At 52.9% G+C, this 27,781-nt stretch overlaps 1 protein-coding gene across 1 annotated transcript in view; it reads left to right on the plus strand.

The window, feature by feature from the left end:
- IGSF21 (immunoglobin superfamily member 21) overlaps positions 1 to 27,781 on the plus strand; it is a 234,704-nt gene that overhangs the window by 168,648 nt on the left and 38,275 nt on the right. The window contains exon 4 of the mRNA XM_059137465.1: positions 26,602 to 26,720. Coding sequence (XP_058993448.1) covers positions 26,602 to 26,720 — 119 coding nt within the window. The remainder of the gene's footprint in view (positions 1 to 26,601; positions 26,721 to 27,781) is intronic.

Genomic DNA, 27,781 nt, shown 5'->3' on the forward strand with positions numbered 1-27,781 from the left:
GAGGACTGGGTGGGATTGGTGGTGAATGGGAGGTCGGGTGAGCCTAAGGGTCCTAAGGAAAAGTCAGGCAAGGAGACGAGCTCACTGCTGAGCATGCGCCGGCGTGCAGTGATGGTGGGTGGCTAAATGAATGGAGGATGGAATGTGTGAATGAATGAATGAATGAATGCATGAATGCATGAGGGACTGGGGGAGGGAGGGAATGAGTGAACGGAGGAACAGTGCCCAGCAGGATCACTGGGTGGTTGCAGGACTAAGCCTCAGTCAGGGAAGAGGAGTCACCTGACACTTGCCATGGAGAGACATAAATGAGAAGACAATGGGGGCCACCAGCCTTTTGTGCAAAATAGGCACCTGTCATCTCCACTTGCAGGTAACACCAACTACGACCAAGACGATGAAGGAGCACCATGGAAGGCTGCGGGAAAGGGAGGTCTTTCTCGTTTGAGAAAAAGCAAAGAGGCAATCAGAGAAGTTGGGTGATTTGCTTCAGGTCACACAGTCCAGGAGCCAAGGAGGCACCAGGGTCCCAGGCTTCCTGGTGTCCCATCAAGGGCTAGCTGCTTCTTTCCAGCTCCCAACAGCTTGAGTTCTTTCTCTGTGCATCTGGGTCCTTCACTGCCCAGGTGCCTTCCACACCCAGCAGCCCGAGGGAGTTTTCAAATCATGGCACCTGCTACTTGAAGCCTTACAAAGGCTTCCCAGCTCGCTTGGGAGAGAACCCCGTCTTCTTGTAGCTTCAGGGCTCCCAGATTGCAGATGATCCCAACCACTGGGCCAGCCTCGTCACCCACCCCTCTGGCTCCCTGGCCATCCTCTGGGCACCTCAGCCTTGTGGCCAAGCTTGTTCCTGCCTCAGGACATTTGCTCATGCTTCTCTTCTTCCCATGCCAGGTCTCAGATCAGACGCCCCCTCTGCAAAGATGCCTCCCTGATCACCCATCTGAATAGGTCCCCCCAACCCCTGTCCCTTATCCCTTTGTTCGTATTTGTTTGCTGCTTGCTTTCTCCTTGTGGCCAAGCTTGTTCCTGCCTCACATTTGCTCATGCTTCTCTTCTTCCCATGCCAGGTCTCAGATCAGACGCCCCCTCTGCAAAGATGCCTCCCTGATCACCCATCTGAATAGGTCCCCCCAACCCCTGTCCCTTATCCCTTTGTTCGTATTTGTTTGCTGCTTGCTTTCTCATGGCATTGACTACTGCCCAATGTGATCCTCTCATTTATATATCTGAATATGTGTGTTCCCTTTTGCCCCTTCCCTGATGCAACCCTGAGAGTGAGGGCTTGGTCCCTCTATCTCTCCTTTGTTCCTTCAGTGTCCAGTTGGTACCAGGTAGCTCCAGAGGTAGTCAGCGGCCAGTAAATACTTCTTATACAGATATGTGAGCTCCTGGTCAGAAGGTTAGGTTATTAGACCACAGCCTGGCATTGAGACAAGGTTCCCAGGGACCTGGTCCTGAGTCTGCAGGGAAGCTGCAGTGTGACTTGGCTGGTGACTCAGCTTCTCTTGAGCCTCGGTGTCCTTTTTCCAGTGCAAGAATGGGAGGGAGCACTCGGCGATAGGCATCGCTCCCAGCTCTATCTCTGACTGTCTCTTCTTTGCTGTACTATCTACGTGAACAGGGGGTAGACCTGGTCCCCAGGGTCCCCGAGCCCCAGGTGACAGGATTTTGTGCATAGCCGGGGCTGGGGCCAAAAAGACAGAGGCCTGGAGTCCTGAGACATGTCTGGAACCCGCCTCGGCACCCTATGGGTTCTTCCTTCTCGTGTTTGGATTCTCAGGGGGAGCGGCAAGCCCTTGCAATGGCAATTTCCTTGTGAGCTGGGCTGACACTCCTAATTATTATTTGGAGAGGCTCGGGGAGGTTCAGTTAATTGATTACATATTTCCTTCCGTGACAGGGCATTTGTTTGGTTCTGTCGTTCGTTTTCTCTTCCTGTGCTAAGTTAATGTTCCTGGGCATGTTGAGTATTTTGTGGGGACCATGGGACTAAAGCCAGTCATAACTCTCTCCCCACTCGCCAACCCTGCCAGGGGTTTTCGAGCACTTTAATTTAACTTCCCTGGACCTTTGCTTCCCCCTTGAGAGTGAGGATACAACCAGAGCCCTAAGATCGGAGGACTAACAGTAAAGCTAAGGTCAGTGTTTTTCAAGCTCTTAACACTGCAAGCACTTCCCATCCATAGACTTGCAAATCCTCAGTGTGGGGTTGCTGTTACTACCCTCATTGGGACATGAAAGGATGGAGCTCAGAGAGGTGAAGTGCCTTGCCCAAGGTCAAGGTGAGAGGTGAGAGGTGAGAGACAGGACCCTGGGCTCTCAGCCAGTGCTCGGTAAATGCTCCAGCAGGCTTGGAGTATGGAAACATGGGACCCCCATCACCCTTGGCCATGGTGCAGGCAGATGGGCAGCTACCAGATGCTTCTACCAGATGCTATTCATGGTGATGTTGGGCCGGACTTGGAGGCTTAGCTCTAGTAATGATTCCAGCCCCACCGGCTGGGCGGCAAGAGGGGGTAGTTGTAGGACCTCTGGTCTTCAAAGTGCCTAACCCAGAGTCCAGTCCATGGTTGTGGTAAGTAAGAGATGAGTGAGTCACAGGTGCTTTTTTATAATCTCTCCTCAATGTGTTGTGCATATTCTGTATGAGACAAGTTGACCCCTTTGTGCAAAATAACAAGGGCAACTATACTGGTACTGATGGAGGGGAGAGGTCATTGCTCCTGGGGAAGCTTCCCCACTTGCTCCAGCAGGAACATTCTGTACCTGCGACCTCAGTAGCCTTTCTCATCACCTTCCGTGGTCTGACCACCAGAGCGTTGGTCCTGGAGGGAGGGCCAGTGTCCGCACTAGGCTTTGCTGAGCTCAGCGTGGAGGAAATGCTGAGGGAACCAGAGAATAAGAGAAGGATCCAGCTTCTCCTTCTGCTTTGTGAGGACCCCTGCCTGGCTCCTCCCCTTGGTGCCCCTCCTGAGTACAGCTCCTGCCTCTGGTCTGGCCTGGAATATTCCAGGAGCAAGCAGGGAAAGGAGTCACTGAACATTGTATGCATCTGTTCATTCAGCCAACATTTCTGAGCACCTCTGATGGACCAGACACCGGGTTAAGCAAAGCAGGGAGACAGAATGGCAGAGGAAGTCAGACCCCTCCTCCAGAGGAAGAGCTTTGTCATGGAGCACTTTCGTAGGTTTGAATATTTTACTTGGATGATCTCATTCGAGTCTCACTACACCCCATGAGGCAGGCCGTGCCCCATGCCCCATGTTACAGCTGAGGAGACTGAGGCTCAGGCAGGCATGTACAAAGACCATGACAGTACAGGATATGGAGCCCAGGGATGGGCAGGAGGCCCAAGGCATGCAGGTGGCGTCTTTCCGTGCCCAGGCAGCCCATCTGCCAGGGTTAGAGAGTTGCTGTGTGAGGACTGCTTTGGTGTGGGGCAGTGGGGTGCGGGAGAGTAACCTGCTTTGTAAGATCTTCCCGGAGGGGTCAGAGACCCAATACCAGGAGCCTCACCATGGTGCTTTGCTCTCTGTCTGAGGGCTGCTGGCTCGCGTTGTCTCCTCTGCTTGACCACTCACTGCCTCACCCCCAGCCCTGGGACCCCACTTCCCACCTTCCTCAGAGGTCCTCTTCTGGAAATTGAGACAAGAGGCAGGACCCCCCCTCCACCCCGTTCTGGCTTGACCTCAGTGTGGCATGGGAAGGCAGAAGGATGGCCCAGAGATTCTCTGAGATCTGTGGATGCAGCACAGCCTGAGTTCATATCCAAGACCTCTGCAGGGTACACCTAGAATTTTCCACAGGCGCTAGGCTGGGTCAGGGCAGCAGGGAATGGCTGGAGCTCAGGCTGACGGGCTCAGGACCCCAGTCAGTGTCCCATTCACACAGCCACATTGGAAGAGCTGTGGCCAGGTTCTGCCTGGGTTCTGCCTCAGGGCCCCGGCAGCCCCAGTGAGGGGACCCCTCTCCCTGCTATGACCCCTGAGCTGCTATACACCCCCTCTTACTGGCCCTGCCCCCACCCCCAGCCTCTCCCCATCGTGAGCATTGAGAAAGGGGAGGAGAGGCCTACAAAGGCTCTGTCGGTGGGTCTGGTATCTTCAAAGGAACCCCAAGCAGATAGGTAACTTTTGTTGCTTTCATCTTCGTAGCCACAATACTAATTATATTATATAAAAATTATATTAGCACTTGTCTGGGGCTTCCTATGTGCCAAGTGCCAGTACTTCCCTGGTAAAAACGGTCATGGAGAAAATGCCACTGCTTGTCCCATTTCACAGATGGGATAACTGAGGGGCCATGAGCTTCAGTGTTTGCCCCAAGTTAAGTACTAAGTACATGGCGAGGGGCAGAGCCAGGATTTGAACCCAGCAGCCGGCAGCCAGAGTACCTGTCCCTCTCTGCTAGACCACACCACTGCTTCCACCCCGGGCTCTGAGTCCATTCATCTGTTGGCGCGTAGTGTGAGTGAAGCGTCTGGGGAGTCTGGAGGAAGGGGCCAGTCTCTGGGGTTAAGCAGACCAGAATGGGGAGCACAGAGCTGGCTCTTCAGAGCTGTGGGCCGTGGGGCCGTGGGGCCAATCACTTGGTCTCCTCGAGCACCTACATCACTTCCCATGACAGCCCAGTCCTACCCTGGGGGGCATTTCGTCCCTTGCCTCTAGCCAATGGTGAAGGCTGTTTTGCCTCCATAACACGCCCACGGAGGGGTGGGGGTGATGAGACCTGGGCCCCAGAGCAGCCCACCTGCAGGTGCTGAGGTCTGACAGTACACACCAGGGCACCCTGGAGAGCCAAAGCTGATGAGCACAGAACAGGGCCCAGCAGAGAGCTGGTGAGGAGAGGCTGGCAGGGGAGAGAGTGCGCCCGGGCTGTGTCTCTGCTCCATTAGCTCTCTCTGCTCTGTTTCTTCCCCCGCCGGCCCAGGCTACAATGCCAGCCTGAGATCCAGGGCAGGGAGGGGCACGTGGAGGCCCTGCCAGCTGCTCTGGCTGATGATGGGCCAAGGGGGGGCCCTGGACTCATCATAAATCCTCTTTGGATGCCACTAAGTGTCCCCAGCTCTGCCCATGGCTGCCTGTGCAGCAACTGTCCACCTCCAGCCTCTTCGAGGCTAACAGAACCAACTCCAGATGCCTCTGTCAAGCTTTCAAGGCTCTACCCTGGGGGGGGGGGGTCCCCATCTATGGATTTCCCTTTTACACGAAGCTATGCACCCAATAAAGTCCTTAATACAGAGGGTCTGGCTCAGGGAAAGACACACACACACACACACACACACACACACACGCACACACGCATACATACACATGACCTGTGCCTGCCCGCCACACAACTTGAGGTGTAGGACATTCCCAACACCCCACAGGGTGTCCCCCCACCAAGAGGGAAATATGATTCTAGCTTTTGAATCAACTCAGACTAGTTTCTTCCGGGCTTGCTTTGCACATGAATAGAAGGACGCATTGTATGTCCGTCTTCTTTCCCCGGGCACGATGTCTGGGAGGTTCATCGGCTCGGTTCTATGTGTCGGTGGATAATCCTTTTTCATTGCTGTGAACTACTCCATTTATGGGGCTCGATTACGGACTACTTATCCGTTCTCCTGTGCAGGGGGTTGCTGCTTCCATTTTTGAGCAATGACAAGTAAAGTGGCTTTGAACGTGAGCATTCATTTCTGTCGGATGCATCTCTAAGAGAAGGGATGCAGGAGCGTGAGGGGCGGCAGATGTTCAGCTTTGGTGGAGGTCACCTGTACTAACTTGCTACCATCGCTATAACGAAAGACAACAAGCGGGGTGGCTTGCCAGAAATGTATTCTTTGGTAGTTCTGGAGGCTTGAATTATGAAACTAAGGTATTAGCAGAGCCACGCTCCCTCTGAAAGCTCTAGAGAAATATTGTACCTTGCCTCTTCCCAGCATCTGGTGGTGGCCAGCAGTCCTCGGCTTCTGGGCATGTCTGTCCATCCTCTCCATCTGTCCTCACATGGCAGCCTCCCTCTGGCTCTGTGCATCAATGTCCCTCTTGTAAGGGACTCCAGACAGCAGATCGGGGCTCACCCTTATCCTGTATGACCTCATCTACGAAACATCCCATTGCCAAATAATGTCTCATTCAAAAGTAGCAGGCGTTAAGATGTCCGCCCATCTTTTGGAAGGACCTGATTCAGCCAATAACAGCACCCGTTGCCCAAGTGGTTTTCCCCTTTCAGAGCCCCGCCAGCAAGGGATGAAAGTTCTAGATGCTCCACATCCTGTGTGTTCCTACCCTTGGTGCAGATGTAGGGTGCCTCTGTTTCTTAAAACAAGCACCAGTTTCCTACTGACTTTGCAGAAGTGGCACTCATCACCCCTGCCTGTCTACCAACCCCCCAACTAATACTTCCAGAAAAAAACTCACACATTTTTGCCCCTGAGCATCTGTCCTGAGACCTCTACTCAGCCTTAGTTCAACAACTCCTCCCTGGTCCTCAAACCCAGGTGAGCAAGTACTTCATCTCTCTGCAATCCATTTCTTTGCCTGGAATGTTCCAGACCTCCACATGGTTTCCTCCTTTGGTCACCGCTCCAGAGAGGCCTTCCCCAACCACCTTGCCTAAAACAGGATCCCCATCACTATCTTCACTCTGCCTTTTTTCCCCCCTATAGAATGTATCTATGTAAGTTCCTGGTGTTGTGTGATACATACTTACAAGTCTGCTTGTTTCTGATCTCCCTTGCCCTCTAGAAATCATGGTTCCTCTCCTCTCTTGCTCACCTGCTCCATCCCTAGCACCTGGAAGGTTGTCAGGGCAATCGATAAATCCTTGTTAAAGAAATGAATAATCGGATCTGTAGAATGGGTGAGAGCACCTACTTGCCCTGGGAGGGGGGCTGCTGGGTGAGGAAATTAGATCTTGCTCGGTCAGGTTCTAATGCAGCAGCAGCGAACTCCATCCCTGTGGCTGCTGTTTTCCTTCCTGTCTTAGCGCCTCCACCATGAATCACCGTAAATCTAGTGGCTTCAAATGCTACCAATTTAGTATCTGACCATTTCAGAGGTCAGAAGTCTGATGTGGGTCTCACCGAGCTAAGATCAGGGGTCAGGAAGGCTGAGTTCCTTCTGGAATCTCCATGGAAGAACCCGTGTCTTTCCCTCCTGAAGCTTCTGGAAGCACCCATGTGCTTGGGCTTGTAGCCTTACGGCAGTGACATCGCCCCAACGTGCACCCGTTACCACCTCCTCTTTCCCGAGCCTGCTGCTCCTGCCCCTGTTTGCTGAGGACTCCTGTGATTTCACAGTCCAGGAGAGTCTCCCCGCCTCGGGATCCTTAAGCACACATGCAAAGTCTGTTCGAGCATCGGTAAGATGCAGGGACCATCCCCTTCCCCTTTTTGTACCTCCAGTTGCCTGTGCACCAGCATCTGGTGCATAGTAGCCTGGCAAGAAGCCCTCCTGTCCATCCCCGTGCCCCCACCATCTGGAGCTGGCCTGGTGGGCTGAGCTGCTCAAAGGCTTTTGTTGAACTGAATGGACCCACTGGGTGCTGTGTGGATCTGGCCCAGAGACGGGCTAGGTAGAGAAGTGGGGGTCGGGGGAGGAGGAGGCTGATGGGGGAGAGGAAGTGGAAGGCATTGCAGCTGGAGAGGCAAGAGGCGGACAGCTCATGCGAAGTTTGGGCTCCAAACACAAGGTCTCAAGTTCGACCCCCTCGGGGTGTCATGGAACTGGATCTTTGTTGGGAAGAATCAAGGCAGAAATGTAAGAGATGACATGATAGGGTCACCCCAGCACTAGGCTCTTGGCGTCTGGATCCCAGCTCTGCCAGACTGGCTGTGGGACCCTAGGCGGGGCCTCAGTTTCCCTCTCTCTAGACTGGGACTGATTATAGTTGAGTACCTACCTTGTATGATGCTTTCGAGGCTTAAATGAGTTCATAAAGCTCTTAGAACTGGTACGAGGCACAGCAAGCAGAAGTGAGGGGATGATGATGGGCTAAGCACCTCACATGGGTGTTGGCCTCTGCCTCGTTCACCCAGCAACATTTGTTGAATGCCTGTGATGAACCAGGCATGGCACTGGGCCCTAGGGAGACAGTGGGGACCAACCCAACCCAGGCCCTGCTTACCCAGGGCTCTCGATGACCACTAGGGGGAGGAATCATGATTGCTCCCATTTCACAGGTGGGAACACAGAGACCTACACCTACCCAGCACTTGAGGTCCCATGATGAGAAAGCAGAGGTGCCAGCATTTAAGACTGGACAGTCTGTGCTCTGTGTGGACTCCTGCCCTCTGTGGCGTCCTGATTTGCATCCCTAGTACACAGAGTCCTGGAACTCTGCCCTGAGTCTTTCTGGAAAACTTGGAAACGGCTCTGAAGTGGGGGGTCTCTTGCCTTATTACAGCCATCTCGGGAAGATGTGACTATTTGGCTGTGATTAAATTAAACCCGTGTTGTGGTATAACTTTCTACATTCACCATAAAGCTAATAAACTAATAAATTAGACAGAATGAAAATATCATCAGGCAGGACTACACACTAACGCGTGGCCGTAATTACTCCCGCGGCCGGGGCCAATTTCTCAAATTTCGTCTTGGCCAACTTTCCTCAGCTCACCAATGTCCCTAATAAGGCATAACTCATTCTATAAACATTAAATTGACTTATTTATTTTAAATTACAGTGGAACTGAAAACCACCTTGATAAACCTATTCTCATGCACCTGCCTTCTCCAGAACATAGCCTGTATTTCTTTCTTTTCTTTTCTTTTCTTTTAAAAGACATTGTCTAGTCTGCCTCGGCCCTCCCCCTCCTCCTCCAGCTCAGCCTGGCTGCTCCCTCAGGCCACATTCCAGCCGGAGAGATCTGACTCATCCCCTGGAGGCGAGCGGGTCATCCTTCATGTATAAAGATGACTCACGCCTAATTAATAGTAGTCACAGGGCTAAAGTTTATTGAGTGTGTATGACCGCTGCTGTGGGCTGGGCCCTTTGCTCCAGCTTCTGCGTACATGAACTTGTTGAAGCTTCATAATAAGCCCGTGAGGGCCACCCTTCATTATGCCCATTTTGCAGAGGGAGGAGACGGGAATCAGAGAAGTCAAGTGCCTTGCCTGAGGACACACAGAGAATGACTGTAGCAGAGCCAGGACCCCGCTGGGGTGGTTTGAGGCCATTCCTCTACCATTCTGTCTCTCAGCAGTTGCACAGACACTGGTGAGCATCAGGCCCCGGAGAGCAGCTAGGAGTTCTGGTGGCATTAAGACACATTTCTTGAGCTGTAGGAGGCACACCTAGCCTGGTAGGGACCCCAGGAGTCTGCAAGCATCTACCTGGCCTGGTGGACAAAGGTGCAGGGTGGTATGGGGCTTGGATGGTTTATCAGAGACCATGCCTGGTGAGAGATGGCCAAAGAAATAGGAGGAAAGCTTTCCAGTTCAGGGGCACAGGGGCGAAGGCCAGCAGGGCATCCAGAGATCTGGATGGGGAGAGTGGAAGCCCCATGTGAGCAGGATCACAGCAGTGGGGAGCGTTTGCTCTGGTCTGTCTACACCCTCCCAGGCTATTCCCACTCAGCCCCAAGGAGACGATGCCACTGTCGGCTGAGAGCTGTCTGTAGGCCAGCAAGCTGGCCCACCTTGGTCCACCTGGAGTCCAGAAAAGAGGGAAACTCTGACTCCAGCCAGCAAGCCCGGCCACACTTGAATCCAGGGTTTGATAATATTGTTCTTGCTAGAGATCAGTTTGGATAAGCCCAGCACTAGGGCCCATTCTGTAACTTCCCGGAGGCCTGTCTTCATGTATACAGTGGGAGTGATGATGTTCACATCAAGGACATTGGATGGTCCATGGTAGACACTTAATGTGGACTTGTTAGATGGATGAATGATGATTGAATGGATGGATGGATGAGTGATGGATAAACGGACGGATGGATGGATGGATGGATGGGTAAAGGAATGGATAGATGCACTGGAAATTTAACAAGATCCTATGTAGAAGCCCCCAGCATGGTATCTGGAACAGAAAAGTCTTTCAGTGTGTGTGAGGTTGGGTGCACAAAGTCTTGCTACACTCCAGAGTGCAGAGATTCCTGCTTACGTCTCAGGCTCACTTTCTGGAAGTCAGGGACCCTGATGGAAAACCAAGACACAGAGTGAGCCTGAGACAGAGGTACATTGGGGCTCCCTTGAGGTCCTCAAGGACCTGGGCTCTGCCAGGCAGTGGTGCCAAGCTATGGTAGTCCACAGCCCTGGAGACCTTGGACCCCATGAGAGCAGAGCTGCCATCATCCCCTCTTCCTCAGCAGGGGGCATGGCTTCCTGAAAAGCCAGAAAGTGAGTTTCAGTGTGACTTTTGGCAAGTTACTTAACATCTCTGTGCCTCAGCTCCCTCAGCTATAAAATGGAGCTGAGATCATATATATATTTAGTAACTGCATAATAACAACCACAGGGTGATCAGGGGATTCGGTGGGTTGGTAGGTGTAAGTGATAATTTAGAACAGCATCTGGCACACTCTAAGAGCTGTGTGTTCTGTATTATTATTCAGCAAGCACACTGACCACCAATATGTGCCTAACAAATTTCTGGATCCTGGGGACACAGGTGAAGAGGTTAACTTGTGGAGCTCATGTTCAAGGATGGAGCCCACCCTTTGTTCCACTTTGCAGGACTGATGACATCTCTCGGCACCACTGCCTTTCCTTGTGACCTCAAGCAGGTTACAGAACATCACCGAGCCTCCAGTTCCCTTCTGGGTCTTGGTGACAATTACGAAATGGAATAAGTGGGTACTTGGAACCAGTGCTTTCTCAATCAATGGTGGTATTGTTCATGCCCACTTTTTTCAGAACCGGCATCCACCCCTCTCCTCCAGGGTCTGTGAACAGGGAAAGAACATTTCATCTTTTCATTTCCTATTATCACACCCCTCACTGCAGTCCTGGGGGTCAGGTATTATATTAGTCCTTTTAACAGATCAGGAGGCAGAAACCCAGAGAAGGTAAGCAACCAGCCCAAGGTTGCAGAGCTTCCAAGTGGCAGAGCTGAGATTTGACATCAGAGGACCTCCTTCAGATGCCACCACCTGTGCTTTTGGCCATGAAGCTACTCCTTAGCTCTGAGAATCAGAACCACCAGATTCCAGAGACCTCAAGGCCAGGACAAAGCCTGGAACATCCAAAACCCACTGGAGAAAATGAATCCCCAGTGTTTGGTCTTGAGTGTGAAGAATGGTACCCAGCCACATTCTCTCCTTGCCCCCACCCCCATGGCTCTGTTTTCCAGAACATGCTTTTCCCACCTGGTCTCTGGGCATGAGTCTGCATCCCTACCCAGGCCTCTCAAGGAGCAGCAGAGGAGAGCCAAGTGAGGGACAAGCAGCATGAACATCCGTGCTGATGATGGGAATGAAAACGGAAAGGCGGCTTCGGGGCAGGCTCTGCTCTCTGCCTGTGTGCTCTCTCATTTAGTCCTTCCGAAAACCCAAAGCCCACGGGAAAGGTACTATTATTGGCCTGAATATTAAGGTGGGAAAACAGAGACACAGAGTGGTGGTGTAACTTGCTCATAGTCACACAGTTGGTCGGTGGAGGAGTTGGAGCTCAGAGCCAGGCTCCAGGGTCCATGCCCTGAGCACCGCTGTCTTTGGTGCCCATAGTATTCTCAAAGTTGCTGACAGTGGGTCTGGACAATGTGCAAGGACAGGTCACCTGGAAAATTCAAAGCCTTTTCCAGAGCTGGGGGGCAGGCATGTTGACTCTATCACTCTGGGAAGATCCATCTTCCCAGACCAGGATTGGGGGTCACCCCACACCCAGCTGCTGGCACTGTCCTGGGCCAGGCCAACCATGGAATGATATTGCTGTTGGTGTGGGGGAGATCTCTGCAGGTCCCCACCTGCCCCAACCTCACAGGTGGGTGGACAGTGGCTCCATTTCTCTTTCTCACTTTCCCAACACCACCACCAAGAACACAGCTCCTCTTTACACTGGCAATTAGCACAATGAACAGATGGTAGAGACTTTGGTTGAGAGTGATGTGTCCATTAAAATGCTCCAAGCTGCCAAGTCACTGCTCACTTCTGTGGGCCTTGTGTCCACTGAGAAAGGGTGTGTGTGTTTTTGGCTGAGCACCATGTCGTTTCGGCCATGGTGGAAATCCAAGTGCCCACTCCAGGAACTCAAACCCAGAAAGGCTTGCGGGGAGTGGTCAGGTAGGTGGCTGCCTCCCCAAGTCCTTCCTGGCAGGCTCAGCTGAAGTCTGACAGTCCTAGCTCTGCCACTCACTTAGGTTTGTCCTGTAAGTCCTTCCTCTGATGGCGTCTTGCTCACAAACTGGGGGCACACGGGCCAAAGCCAACCACTAAACAAGTTCGGTGTGGCCAATCCTGAGGTTTTAATTTTTTTTTTAATTAAAATTTTAAAAATTAAATCAATGGCAAACTTTTGAAAATTAGGAGATTGCACATCTGTATCTTTATTGTTGGCTTTTCTTTAAAGAGTTGATGATGTGGCCTTTTTACCACTTATTTCCAAATTATAGCAATCTACCGCCATCAGGGGTGGCTGGATTTAAGGGAAGGAATCCTCTGTCTGTTCTCCAGAGTCCATCTGCTTTCTGTTGTCTGAAACTGTATCAGTTAGTATTCATTTAGGCTACATGTAACAAAAACCCAAAGTAAATGTATCTTAAACTAGATAAAAGTTTCTTTTTTTCTGAGAGCCTCTGTAGCCTGTCCAGAGTATGTGGGCTGTTCTGTAGTGTCAGGGATTCTGGCTCCTTCACTCCTGAAGCTCCACTGTGCATGGCCTCCATTCTCAAGGTTGCCTCAAAGTCCAAGAAGGCTGCTTCAGCTCCAGCTGTTGGGACTAGGTTCCAGCCAGGAGGACCAGGAAGTGGAAGGAGAAGGACACACCCCCTTGCTCTTAAGGATCCTTCAGAACTCTGTATATAACGCCTCTATTTCCATCCCATTGGCTGCAATATAGTCACATGACCACCCCCTGCTCTGGGGGTAGCTGGGAAATGTAGTTTTTATTTCAGGCAGCCATGTGATCAGCTATCAGGGGTTCTATTGCTATGGAAAGAGAGGAGCTGTTGAATTGTTTAACTTCCTTACACAGAAGGTAAGCCTATGAGGAGGAGACTTTGTCTTTGACTTTGTCTCTGAGCTTCTGTTACGTCAATGGTAATTTACATACCCGTCGTTCATCTCATAAAGTCGGTCCAAGGAATTCACAAGGAGATGATGAATGTAAACGTGCCCGGCAGAATTTGTGGTGCTTAATGTCAGTTCAGCGGTCGTCGGCTGCATCCATTCCTCCCCCCAGTGTCCACACGGCTTGCTCACTCCCCTCCTTCGGTCTCTGCTCAAGTGTCGCCCCCCGCGACCACCCTGCAATTTAATATTTAAAATTTGAACCCCTACTTCCACTCCCAGCATGCTCTAACCTGGCCTGTCTTTATTTCATACGCCTATAGCCACCGACATGCTATTTTTTTTAAAGCTCACACTGCATGGTTCTGTATGGTTCCCAGCGGGATCCTGGCACCTCAGACAGGCCCTGACACATAGTAGGTACTCCATATATGTACACTGAATGAAGGTCTGAATGGAGAGATTGTTCTAGAATGTCTTCTCGGTGCCAGGCGCGGCACTGGCGCAAGAGACAGAGCAGGGAACAAGCCACCTTCCAGTTTCCACATCCCCGTGGCATCGAGCCCAAAACTGAACCCGCTAAGATAAATACCTATTACCTTGGATGGGATCTCGGTGCCAGCAAGAGTCCGGGCGTTTTAATTTTGTTTTGACAAAGAGGCTGATGGGAGAGGCTGGCTGTCTCCTCTGTCTCCCATCTGCCGGCAGCCCCAGGCGCCCTGGCCTGACCTTCCCCACACTCAGCCCCACACGGCTCAGGACAGTAAAACATAATTGGCCTGCCCTACTTTTTAAGAGAACCCAGACTGAAGGATTGGGTCTTTTGGCGGGCTGACCTGTTTAAGAGCCTTAAGAGGGAGCTGTGAGTTTCAATTTTCCACTGCCAGGGCAAAGGCTGTTTTTAGTTCAGCTTTGATGAAACAGCAGGAATCGGGTTCGGCCTCGGATCACCTATCAGCTGACCTGTTGGGATCGGCCCTCCCGCAAGGCCCCAGGCCCAGCTGCAGGTTTGCAGGGAAGGTTCAGGTTTGCTTTACTCAACCAGGGTAATTGGTCCTGCTCTGAGCGACCCTGGGGCCATCCCAGAGGAGAGACGGAGCCACAGGCCGCTGTCACAGGTTTTGTCCTCTCTCTGGACTCCCAGAACCAGACAGATCTGCACCCCGGCCCCACTCTTCCCGGCATCGGCCGCATGACCTTCACCAAATTGCTTGGCCTGTCTGGGCCTCAGTTTCCTAATCTGCAAAGAGGTTTGTCATTTTGATCTCGCTGGGTGGTGGCAGGTCTCAAATGATAGGACATTGCTGGCTGCTGAGTCCATGTTGGACTCTGAGGATATTTCCCCCAATTGGGTCCCTGCAGGAGGCTGGGCTGACTGACAGCTATGCCAGAGAGCCCGACTGGCTGGGACCTGGCCCACAAAGCCTCTCTGAATTATAGCGCCTCCGTATGGCGCCTGCTTGTCCCAGGGTCAAGCACCGTGACTCGGAGCCTTTTTTCTGATCCTTTTGTCAAACTGTGGTTGAAGGTATGGGCCTCTGGGCCACTCCAATCCCATAGTAGAAGGACCCATGTGATAGGTTCTTGCTGGACTTCGCTTCCAGGAAAAATGGGGTCACTGCAGATGAAGGGTTCCACCCTCGGTCTCCAGAAGGCAGACCCAGGCCGGGCGCTGCCTCGCCAGCAGGAGGTCCAGAGCCGAGACCATTGCTCCGCTGCACAGTCGGCTGCCTTGTTTTCTTCCGAGAACTCACTCGTCCTGCTCCTCCCTCCCCTCTCGTTCCAGTCTGCAGGAGCTTCCTTCTGCCCTGCTGTTGGCCAGTGACCTTGCAGAAACCCGTGTCACTCCCACCTTGAAAGGCAATGAGCATGGGACTTTAGGGCATTGACTCTGGGGCCCCATTCCCAGGGTTCGAGCCCCAGCGCTGATGTCCTCTGGCTGAGTGAGCATCAACAAATTCTAAACAACATCCCCATGCCTCAGTGTCCTTATCTGTGAATTTTGGATGATACTACTAATACCTAGCTCATGGGGTTGTTGTGAAGATTAAGCTTGACAAGTGGGGAAATTGAGGCACAGATCCTGAATAACTTGTCCCAGATCACTCACTTCCACATGATAAAACTGGGAATACCAGGCACACAAGAGGCTTTATTATTACTATTACTATTATTTTATTCCAAAGGGCTTCTGTGAGGGTTTTAAGAGACGAGTGTGCAAAGTGCCCTGCACTGGGTCTTGCACACAGTAGGTGCTCAATGAACCACTGACATGCAGAGATGAATGAGGCATGCGTGATCTAGAGTCTCCCAGTCTCTGGGGTGCAGCCGTGTTCATCGAACAAGACCAGAGTGATCACTGGAGCCAGGAAGCGCGCAGACCCCCGGAATGGCCACTTTCTATGGCTTCCTGCTCCTACTGAAGGCAGTCCTGATTCCAAGACACTCAGGATCTTCCTGATGCCCACTCTCACCACCGCCAAGAAGAGAGGCAAAGACAGAGAGGCAGGGATTTCTGTTAAAAAGTGAAGCATCCACAGGGATAGAAAGGAGGCAGCGGGCACAGTCATGAGCCCCCAGCCTTCTTCCTTGCTTCTAACTGCTCTGTCTGAGGTCCCTTTGGCCCGCAGCCTGGTTTCTGGTTTCCCATTGTCCAGTCTTTCCAGGCGGCACCTGTCCCATGCCCTGTGTCTGCTGCGCGTGGGATGGCATGGGGTGAAGACAGGTGGAAGGGACACCCTGAGCCTTTTGGTCTTCCCACTGCTGCCTCCCTCACCACCCAGACCCTGCCTGGAGCATGCCAGACCATGAGAAACAGATCAATCAGGGCTTGGAGGAGGAAGTGGTTTCCATGGCAGCAGCAAGAGGCTGGGGAGGAGAGGCCATGAGAGGAAGGGGAGGGAGAGTGTGGGGTTGGTCAGAAGGGGAGGACTGGGGAGGGGAAGGCAGCTGACCAGAGAGTCAGGAAAATGGGGTGGACAGAGCGGGAGGGGGGATGGGAGTGGGCTTGTGGCTGAAGCTCAGGGTAGCAGCTGAACAGGGTGGGAAAGGCCAGGATGGCTGGGGCAGTGACCTCCGCCCCCCCCAACTCCCCACCATCCACCCACCGGGCATCAAGGGCCAGAGCGGCCGGGGCCAGTGCTGCATCCAGATCTGTCAGCATCCAGGGGCTCATTACTAACTTCCCAGGTATGGGTGATCGAGGGATCCCAGGCTAGGCTCTGTGGATTTTTGTTTGAGAACGCAACATGGGAAGATCAAATCTGATTCTGAGAGACATTTTCCCACCTCAGAGACAGGTCATTCCGAGGGCGCCCACTGGGAGATCCCGGCTGCCGTTTGTGGAGCACTCCTCTAGGCAGGAATGAGGGGGCCTTGCACAGTGACCCGCTGTGAGCCTCAGAGCAAAGGCTTCCTACAGTCCAGCTGCAGAAGATAGTGACCTGTCTGACATCACACCGACCTGGGAGCCTCAGCTGGGTCGGCGTGACGACGAGCACCTCCAGTCTCGGAGGAAGGGAATGAAGTTCTAGAATGTCGCAGGGTATGGCTCAGGGGCGGGCCAGTGGGAGAGAAACCCCTCCCCTTGGAAAGGCAATTCAGGGGCAGAATGGGACCTCACCTGGGTCCCCTACCTTCACTGTCGCTAGAGTGAGGGGCTGGCCACACACCCACAGCCCTTAGGTCCCAGTTACACCACCTCCAAAGCTCATGGCCAGAATTGCCAACCCACAGATTCTGGGGCCAGGCAGAGCCTGAGCTGGGTCCAGACTCCCGGGACTGTGGAGGGAAGCCAGAGGGCAGGAGGGGACTGGCATGTTCTGGAACTTCTCCCCCTCCTTTGCCGCCCCTCCCCATGATCCCCCCACCACCCAGCAGCCCTGCATTTGATTGGAAACCACAGATGTTTTGCACCCACTGAGAGGTTTTATGATGGAAACCATTTTCAGATTGAAAGGGGGATGGAATTCACTAATGGCTTTTCAAAGGCCCTGGTTAAAAAAAAAAAAAGAGTTCAGGCAGTTTCTGGAAAGAAAGGGGAAAAACACATAAGGAAGAAGGTAATGAAACTCTCAGTGCCAAGACACAGGCTAGGCCCTTAGCTAAGGGGCTTTTCTAGCGGCCCTAGGCCTCCTGCCCAGAGCTCCCTCCTTTTCCCTCCAAGTCCCCGAGCCCCCTAATTAGAGACAGCCTGTTCACCCCTAAGTGTGCCACTCAAATGTCCCCACATTTAGGCTGACTGGACCCTTGACTGGCTCCCCTGGGGTGGGGGGGTGGGGAGTGGCTGGAAGGGGTTGGGGGGCAGCTGGAGGCTTCCTGCCCCAAGGAGCAATTCTGACAGGTCCTTCCCCTTCCCCTTCTCAAGCTTTGTCTTGTGAAAAGAGCACCAGGGAGTTCGGGCTCATGGAGTTCCCGATTCACTGAGGCCTCGGGTTCAAAGCAGCCACAGTTCAGGGGCCGCCCCTATGGGCCCCAGGTGAGGGGTCTGTAAGGCTCCTACAATCCTCAAGGCACCCATGTGGGGGACCGTTGGTAGCCTGTTGCCCAGGTCCCTCTCTGGATCAGCCGACACAGGTAGCCTGGCCTCTCCATCCTTGATCTGCCGCCGACTGCTGTCTGGCCCAGGGCAGATCTCCCCTCTCTCTCTTTAGTTTTCTTATTTGTCAAAGAGAAGGTGAGCCGTAGCCTGATTGGCCTGGAGCTGAAGGGCTTCTGGAGCTTGGGAATGTCAGTGCTGAAACGGTGAAAGTCTTGCACAAACCAGGACTAGTTGGTCGCTCTGGTGAAGCGACCAGCCTGTGATGAAGTTCTAGAACCTAGGTGAGGTTTGGTGGGCTGAGGTCCGGAGCCGATGACCAAGAAAGAATTCTTGAGACATCTTTGGTGCAAAATGGTGGTTTATTAAAGCACGGGGACAGGACCCGTGGGCAGGAAGAGCTGCTGCCCCGGGTTGTGAGGGATGGCAGGTTCTGTACCCTGCTGTTGGGGGAAGGGGAGGGGAAGGGAGGTGTCAGTGGAGTTTTCATATGCTAAAGAGGGCCTACAAGGGGCCAGGATGTTCCAGGCCTGCCGGAGGCCTTGCCCTTGCTGCTGGATCAATGTTGTCTTTAGACCAGCCATTAACATTAAGATCTTTGGGAGACTTTTTGGTGGGGTCTCACAATCCTGCTATCAATTGTCTTTGTTAGTGAGATTTAGGACATTTGTAAGCCAAGGGAGACTCCTGTCTAGCAGGATTGTGAGCTCTGCAAGTTAACTATTTGCTTATTGTTCATGGCAGTCCGGGCTGCCTGAGGGATGCTACACTTATGGAGGGGAAAGGGTGAAGAGGGGGTGCAAAGCGCCAGCTTTTGCTTTGTCCTCAGCCAGCCTCCTGCTCCCTCATCACCTGGATTGAGAAATCCGATATTAAAGGAACAAAGCCCCAGCCTCCTCCATGTACATTCTGTGCACATGGGACGATCCCCTTAGTTTGAGCAAGAGTCTCCTTCCTCCACCAGCATCTCTGAGTATGCAGTCCCTGTGGCCCCCCCACACCTGCCCAAGGGAAACATCTCGGCAGTCTGTGCCTATCAAGGGCTCGCTGGAGGAGAAACTCCAGAAATCGACCCAAAAGAGGCAAGGGCATTGCTCCCGAGTTTCAGAATGTTCATCCCCATCCCACTGGGGTTGGAACTTCTCTCCCCCCTCAAATGTATTCATGATGGATGGCTCAGGCCTTATCACTTCCGGCCACATTAGCCAAGTTCCCACCGGGTAGCATGGGACCCCACTTGCTCTTGATCTCGGTCTAGGGTCTGGGTTGCACCTTCCGGGATGACCTTGAGTTTAGACTCACCTCCCGGGGGACCAGGAAAGCCAGCATCTCTTTCAGAAGCTGGAAGACAGGGAAGAGATGCAGGGTCTGGTTCAGGAGGGCAGAGAGAGATTCGGCACTGAGTCAGAGCAGAGTGAGAGGGATGGAGGCCACGCTCTGTGTGTGGCCAGCTTTTTGGCAGCCCCTGGTGCTTTAAAGAGTGGCAAAATCTCTTCTCTGATCATTTCTACTCAACGGTATTCACTAGGAACACGCATGTGTCAAGGATTTCCAAGCTCTACGCTTACTATCTGGGGTTTGGTGAAGCCAATGGGAGGGGACCACCCAGTGTGTCTGGTGGGGGAGGGCAGGGTCAAACAGATGGATGGATCTACAGGGGAGGGAGAAGGACTGAGAACCCGAGATGGAGTTTGCTGGCCAGCAGCAACAGCATCACCTGGGAGCTTGTTAGAAACTCTCAGGCTCTGTGCAGACCTACTCGAATCTGCATCTCAACCAGACCCTGGGCAATTGAGTACATTCAAATTTGAGGTCTGTACCCATGTACCCTCCCAAAGTCTCCAGAAGAGGATCCCAACCCAAGACAAGGCCCTTTCTCCATCTCTCCCTGGTAACTGTCCCAGGTCGGCCAGTTGCCACAAATGCTATCCCTGGTAGCCAGTCCATTTCCTAGTTCTGGGGTGGGGGTGGGGGGGATTCATGCAGCCCCCAGGGCTGTGAGGGGAAAGTCAGAAGGATCAAGGGCAACTAGGAAAGGGTAGCAGCCGGAGCTGGCTGAACAGGTGCACACCTGGGCCACTGGTCAAACAAACAGACCTAAACTGGCCACAGACTCCCAGGCAGGTTCTGCAAATGGCTTAGGTGTGAGGGAGGGGGCAGAGCCAATTCCTGCACTGCCTTTCCCAGAGGGCAGCAAACCTTTTCCAAGTGTCTTATTAGCAAACATCCCAATAGCACCCATGGCTGCCAGAGACTTTATGGCCTTTTTTTTTTTTCAGCCCTGCCTCAGGGCTCTGTAGAGATGGAGCCGGTATGCTGCAATAGTTACCCCTGCGTTGCGGGAGCATAACCCTGAACTTGGAGAATAAGCAGGTGTTTGAGGGAGGGAGAGAAAAAGATCTGGGCCCCGGGGGCTGTGCAGCCAATCAGGAAGGCATGACAGATGCACAAACAGTAAAACTTCATTACTTCCCACTTGAGATCTTTCCAGCGGGGATGAGAGCAAGCACTAGGCTAATAAGATTGCAGGGGGGTGTGTTTAACCTACTTGCAAGAAGGAACGATTTCCCAGCCCTTCAGAAGCTCTGTTTCCATGCAAACAATGGTTACACAAATGAAAAGGATCTCTCCTCTCTTCATTAAAGCAAAGCCTCACAGGACCAATCGCTACCTGAATCTTCTCCATTAGCCCAGAATGAGGTACTGTGTATATATAAATGAAGACATCTAAATTACAAAATGCTTTTTAAATAGGGCATATTATAGAAGTTTGGTTCTGACAGCTCTTCTTATTTGATTGTTGAATTTTGGCAAAAGATGTGAGGACACACGCCCTTTCATGCCTCCAGCCCTCTTCCTTCCTTTCTGGGGCCAGATCAGAAATGGTCTCGGTGTCACTGAGTTTGAGCTTCATCCTCTAGTGGATGGAAGCTCAGGGAAGGTTCTAAGTTGGAAAAGGACCTGCCAGATCGCACTATGATAAGGTCACTCTGGCAGGAGGGTAGGGAGTGGATGGCGTGGAGGATGGGCATCTGGCAGGGAGGGGTGGCAAGAAAGAATACAGGTGGCGAGGTTGCGGACAGAGCAGAATGGGCCGACGGGAGAAAAGGAAAAGAGCAGGTGTCTTGTCACCTGTCCTGCAACTTCCTCTCTCCTGAGAGATGAGAAGGAAAGAGGGTTAGAAGCACATACCTAAATGCCACGCACGCTTTCCTCATAGAAAAAAATCATTTTACCTGAAATCCTACGAAATGTGATCTACAGACACAGAAAGCAGATCAGGGGTTGGGGGGCTGGGGGATTACAAATGGACACCAGGAAACCTGGGGAGGGGATGACAGATATGTTCATGAGCTTGATCGTGGCAATGGCCTCAGTGATACCTCCCTATGTCAAAAGCCATCAAATGTGTAAACTTTGTGCACAGTTTGTTTGTCAATCATACTTCGACAAAGTTATAAACAAACAAACAAAAAATTCCTTTGAGAAGCGAGGATCCCAGAGACCTGTATGAAGTAGAGGGACAACCAGACCTAACACACGGTACTAGCCGTAAGATGTGGTAGGATAAGACTGGAGTTCGTCAAGATGACCTTGATCCTAGGGCAACCTCATTAACGTCCAGCCGACTTCTTCCAAGAAGTATGGAGACGTGTAGGCATACTGGATAGAAAGGATGTTTTATAGTGTTACAATGTTGCTGTTTAAAATGTTGCCCTGTCTTCTTGTCTAGGTAGTCGTAGTCAGTGCAGACAGCGCCTGGTGCTTCTAGTGCTTAATGTTTAAAAATGTAATCATATAAAGGTGTGAGGGGAAGAAACCGACAAGCATCTACCCTGCACGAGCCTCTGTTCTGAGTGTACAGGTCTCGTTCATTCATTTAGTTTTCTGATATCTGCACATGTGTCTCACTGGATCACCTGATTCCCTAACAATACAGCAAGGGAAACTTGAAGACGCATTCTGTTTCCTCCCTGTCCTGCCCACCCCGTTCCTGAGTCTACCACCTCCATTCTGTGCAAATATGGGACTCTTCCCAGTGGAGAGACAAAGCCACGAAAGGAGAGGTGAGCGGAGGCTGTGAAGTCGGGTCAGGCATGGAGAATGTGAACCCAACTTGCTTGGGAACTGCAGTCAGCGGAATTGAGGGGGCCCACCGGAAGCTGGAGGAAGGAAATTTAGGAAAATAAAAGGCCATCCTGTTTCTCCCAGCAGGGAGGAAGCAGATGGCTCTCATTACCTGGACAGCGGTGGGGCTCAGAATAGAAATGCGCTCTAGAGCGGGGAAGCAAATTCTGGTACCGGAACGCTCAAACTCACCTGCCTATTGGTGAAGGAAGATCCTGGGAGCAGTGGGGGTGGGGGAGGTGGAGGCGGTGGGACCCAGAGACAATTCTCCAGCTCTGGCATCTGCCAGGCTTATTTTCAGGTGATGGCACCCACCTGCTTCCTCTCTGACCTTGGTCATGTTATGTACATAGGATTGCTATTATACAGGGGATTCTAGTCCATTGGACCGTGATGCCCCATTGGCTCCGAGCTAAACTCCTGAATTACTCTTTGTCGCCTTGTCAACCTCTGATGGGGCGGGAGCACAGGCAGAGGATCACCGGATAGGCTTTGAAAGCTGGCTAGAGGCTGGCCATGTGGACAAGAAAGGAAGAGGGATCCAAGCAGAGATAATAGCCTGGGCAAAGGCACGGGGGCAGGAACCAAACCCTTGGCATCTCTGTATTGGCTTCTCACCCCCAAGACTCAACATGGGACATAGATAATAGCCTGGGCAAAGGCACGGGGGCAGGAACCAAACCCTTGGCATCTCTGTATTGGCTTCTCACCCCCAAGACTCAACATGGGACGTAGCACAGAGTAGGCTTACACACTAGTGCTGGCCCTGGGTCTGGCAGAAGCCACAGCAAGCAGCCCTTGCATGGCCTAACCTGAGCCACGGAGGCCATGGGGACAGCTGGTGCCCCCCCCATCTCTGTGTCTAGTTTTTCAAAAACACAATTACATGCCCTTCAGAGCCACTGTCAGTGTTGGTAAACTCCAGCCACTAAACTGCATTACACTGATTTTGCCAGAAACCTTTGCAGTTATTAATAGTTTATTGATCGGAGCCCATTGCTGATGAGAGCTGGTCTTCTTGCTCCAGCCCCTCAGGGCCCCACTCTCTGTGCAAGGCCTTTTATCCAGCACGCAGATCAATGCCACTCAGATCTGGGGAGAGGAGATCACCAGGCTGTTTAATCCACTTTGGAAGGCTAGCACTGAGCGCACGAGCTCAGATGAGGCGTTTGGTCCAAATCCGAGCCGTGCACTGGAAGCTGCTGGGTCTGCAGGTAAGAACGAGACTCTGCACCTGCTTTCCAGCACAGAGGGAAATAGGGTTCTCCATGCTCACTCCACAGCCTTCTGGAAGGTTTCCGCCCAGGTACTGAATGTTGGTTGAGTACGGACCATGACCATAAGCACCACACATGGTCGTGGGACCTGCTGGTAAACCAGAGGCTGACCCCGCCTTCCCAGCAAGGGAGGAGGATGTTAGAGAGTCACCGGCAGAAGTCATCAGTGACAATTTAGACAAGTTCTCCTGGATCGGTTCACGACTGCTTCATAACAGGCCATCCCAAACCTGGACCGTTTAAAACAATGAATTATTATTGCTCATGAGCCTAGGGGTTAGCTAGGTTCATTCTTGCATTTGACCTTGGCTGGAATGGCTGGGCCATCCAGGACCCACCTCCCTCTCTCTATGTCTCTGTGTGCGCTTGTCTACATCAGAGATTTGTTCGCAGGGAGGAAGCAGGGAGAGAGAGCAGGAGTGAGGGGAAGGGAGCAGCAAGGGGGTACAGAGAGAGATCTTGTGAGACTTCGGCTTGGAATGTGCATACCATCCCTCCTACGCATCCTTTGGTCAAAGTCAAGAGGCCAAGAATGGGAAGAGACTCCACCCCTAGATGGGAGGAACTGCAAGGTGATTGGCCAGAGACGTGGATACAGGGAGGCTCTTCATCAGGGCCATCGGGGCCATCATCCACCACCCTCACCAGGTCCAGACGGTCACTAAGAAAGTGACCATTCCTTTGAAACTTGCAGGAGGCAGCCAGGGGAAGAAAATGTAACATTCCCAGGAAAAGAGAATATTGCAAGCAAGAGTGCAGAATCAAACAAGGCGCTGGGCTAAGTGTACCTTGGTCACCTCTGAAGGGTCCTGGGTTGGGTTCTGGAACAGAAAAGGGACAGTGGCAGAAAAACCAGGGACATCCAGAAAGAGTCTGGACTTGAGTTGATAGTGATGTATCAACGTTGGCTTCTTCATCTGACAAAGTACAACGGTGGTTTAAGACGTTCGTAATGAGGGAAATCGGGTGAGGGACGTATGGGGATGTTGTATTCTCTGGCAACTTTCCTGTCAATCTAAAGTGATTCCAAAATGAAGTTGACTTTTCAAGAAGGCACTTGGCAATGAGAGGAATGGAAAGAACACTGTTGGAGCTGGAGGCAAGGCTAAAAGGTGCTGGAGATGTGGCAGGGAGCAACCCTGGGGGCCTTGTTGGCCAGGACAAAGATACGAGTCTTAATCTTCAAGAGCTGAGAGAAGTCTGAAGGACTTTAGGTTAGGAAGTGCCATTAATTCTATTTGCATTTGAAAAGATCTGGGTTTGACCTGCAGAACGGATTTGGAGGGAGATTAGCAGGGGCAGAAGAACCAGGGAAACCTCTGCCCCACATTCCAAATGAGAAAAGGTGGTGGTTGGGGGGGGTGGGGAGGAGGGATGTGCCTATAGGGCAGGATGGGTTTGAGGTGGAGAGCCCAGGACTTGGCCACTGAGTGTGGTCGGGGAGAGGGAGCATAGTGTCCACCAGCGGGTCTGGGACAGTTGGAGTAGGTAGGGAGCCCAGAGAAGGAACAGCCGAGTCTGTACAAAGTCCTAAGGGGAAGGCTGCCTTCTTCGCAAAGCACCAATCCAGGTGTCCCCTGAGCTGTCTTCTACCACCTGCTCTGTGTCACCGACACAAGTCGCCCAAACATACTGTTTATGTTACTGTCCCCTGAGCATGTCATCAGCATAGCACCTAAACATGTCACCTGTGTTGCTCTCCCCTAAACATGTCTGCGTGCACCACCCACATGGCAATTACCTACACGTTTCCACCTGGGTGCCAACCCTGTCACCATTCCCTCTACATCACCTGGGTGGCTGCCAGCTACATGTGTCTCCTGAGCCTCTTTCTTTAGGGGGCTGTCTCCTGAGCATGTCACCTGCACACATGTCACCTGCACGAGTCACTTACCGTATAACTGATACCTGTGAGTGTTACCGAAACATGTCACTCTAGGTGACTGTCACTCAGCAACGATGCCCGATAGAGGGGCTGCTTTTCCAGTCTAGCTGAGTTACAAGCAAACAAAATAGCTCCCGAGGGGACACAGTCACTCCCTGCTGTTCCCGCTGACAGGGTGCTCTTCTGCGGGCGGGGAGGGAAGGAAGGCAGCCTCTTTCCTTCAAAGTTTCCCTGATGAAAAACATCAGATCTCCCAGTTCTTTTATGACAGTCAGTAGACCAGATGTCAACCTCTGTGTATTCTATGTAAATGAAGGTGTTTGTTTATGCTAATGTGTGGCGGGCTCTGCTCTGAGCCTAGAGCGTGGAACCCAGGCGGAGGGCTCAGGTGTGGGGGGGACACCGAGGCAGGAGGGAACGGAGCTGGAGACAAAGATAGGGGCCGGGGACCTGACAGAAGAGAGTGCCTCTGAGGTTGGAGTGCGCAGCAGAAGCTGTTGGGAGCAGGTGGTCGGCTGAGTAGAGAGCGGACACGCTCACGTCAGGGTGGGAGCAGAGAGCTGGATTGAAGGAACCTCCCTCCTTGGGGTGGCGGGACCCACAGGCAGAGCCTATGCCCTTTACCACCACCCTCTCCTTCCCCTACTGCCCCTTTCTGATGGGACTGAGGGGCCACTTTGGTGGCTAGTGTTTCGTGACCGTGACCTTGACTGTAACCGTGACTGTGAGCTTCTTTGTATTTTGTGCTACGGTGTGACAACCTGAGACCCAAAAGCAGAGACCCCACTGCCTCTGGGTTGTGGCCAAAAGAGCCTCCCCTTTGGCTGCATGATTAGGTCCAGAGAAGGTTGGAACTTGCCAGAGGACCCAGCGATTTCCCTGAAGCAGCAATGGTCTAGCCGGCGTCCCTCCGGGCCACCGCACCCTCCTGAGGACCCCAGGCAGAACTAGCTCCTCCCTTCTTTGTGCTCGGATAGGCTCACCCTTTGAGGGACTGGGAGTGCTGATCTGCTGGGACAGGGGCTCCTTGGAGATGAGAAGTTTAGTGTTTCTTCTCAAGCCCCCAAGGCTGGACCCAAAGGGACAGGAACTCAGTATCTAAAGAGGAATTCAAGTTCCCATCCTGGGTCTTATTAGCCATATCGGTGGTGGTGGACGAGGGGACATCTGTGCCTCCTCTAGAGCCTCAGTTTCCATATTTACGAGGTGGGAATAGGGATCCTAGGTGAAGGGCGGAGTGAGGTGACCCGCTAGGGCTCAGCTTTGAGCCTGGGCCACACAGCAGGTGCCTCTCACTCCGGGCATACCTGGGGCCCTCTGGGTGGGGGGCACCATTACTGTTTGCAACTCACAGACACTGAAAAGAGCCCAGATACAACTCCAGTTGAACACCCCCGCACACACACACCTTCACCTCTCCAAGTGTCGAACACAGGGCCGGGCATACAGTCAGTGCTCCATAAATGTTGCTGCTCCCCCTCCCCTCAGCCTAGCGCTGGAGCACGTGGTCGGTCCAGAAGGCTGAACGGTGAGTCTTGGGGACTCTTTTGGGGGGGGTGGGGGTGCTGTGCTTTCCAGGGCCCTATGACCGGCCTTCATCCCACCCCTCTCATTCCCCCAGGCTGCCCGAGGTCCGCATCTCAGACAATGGTCCCTATGAATGCCACGTGGGTATCTATGACCGTGCCACGAGAGAGAAGGTGGTCCTGGCTTCGGGCAACATCTTCCTCAACGTCATGGGTGAGTGCAGAGCCCCCCCTGCCCCTGGGGTCACAGCGAGGAGCTGTGTGTGTGTGTGTGTGTGTGTGTGTGTGTGTGCACGCGCGCGCATGCGCCCGTGCACGGAGGGGGGCTGTCCCAGGAACCAGCTGCTGCTGTGTCTCTTGGGAGGCCGTGAAACTTCTTCTTTCCCACGCTCACCTCCAAGGAGCGAGAAGACCAGCCCTGCCAAGGTAGGACAGGTGTGGCCTTACCACTTCCTCTCAGGAAGCCCTTCTCCCAACCCTGATACCCCCCACCCTCGGGACAGCAGGGCCGGGCCTCGTCCCTGGGTCCTCATGGCCTGGGCACTTTGGAGGAGCTCTGACACCCTGACTGGGACAAACGAGGAGTTGACAGAGGACTGAGGAATGAGGGCTTCCCGAGGGGCAGCAGACCTCCGTGTCCACGCCTGTAAGCAGGGGTGGGATGAAGGTTCGATGGATCATTCATGGACCCCCAGCTCCGGGCCCTGTGACCCAGTGAGGACACACAGGGAGGGAGGGGCTGGGCAGTGTGAAGACCGCTGTGAGAGCATTTTTCCAGGCTGAAGCCAAGAGCTAAGTTCACAGAAATGCCCATGGGGACAGTGCAGGGGTGGCGGGTCCCCCTCTGGGGACAGGACAATCTGGGATCCTCCCTGGGGGAGGCGGTGCATACAGCTACAGAGAGGGATCCTGAACCTGGACCTCCCTCGGCCTTTCCTGGAACATGGAAACATCAAGTGATTGGTGAGGGCGTGCACTGGACTCCGTGTGGGGCCTCCTGGGGTCTGACCCTGTATCTGTGCCTCCATTTCTCCATCTGCAAGATGAGAATAGTAATGTGAGCGCGTGTCTCTGGCTGTCCCCAGCCCAGCCTCACTTTCTCCATCTGTCAAACAAGGGCTTTGCTCCCAGCAATCTCAGAAGCCTCTGTCGGCGCTGACGTTCTCATCAGGCACACTCTCCAGTTCCGCTGCCCGTGGTCCAGGGACTTGGCCCTGATTCTGGGCTCTAGCGTTCTCTGATCTTCTTATCAAATGATCCTTACCAGGGAAACAA

The sequence above is a fragment of the Mustela lutreola genome, chromosome 10 (genome assembly GCF_030435805.1).
Source record: "Mustela lutreola isolate mMusLut2 chromosome 10, mMusLut2.pri, whole genome shotgun sequence".
NCBI classification, from domain to species: domain Eukaryota; kingdom Metazoa; phylum Chordata; class Mammalia; order Carnivora; family Mustelidae; genus Mustela; species Mustela lutreola.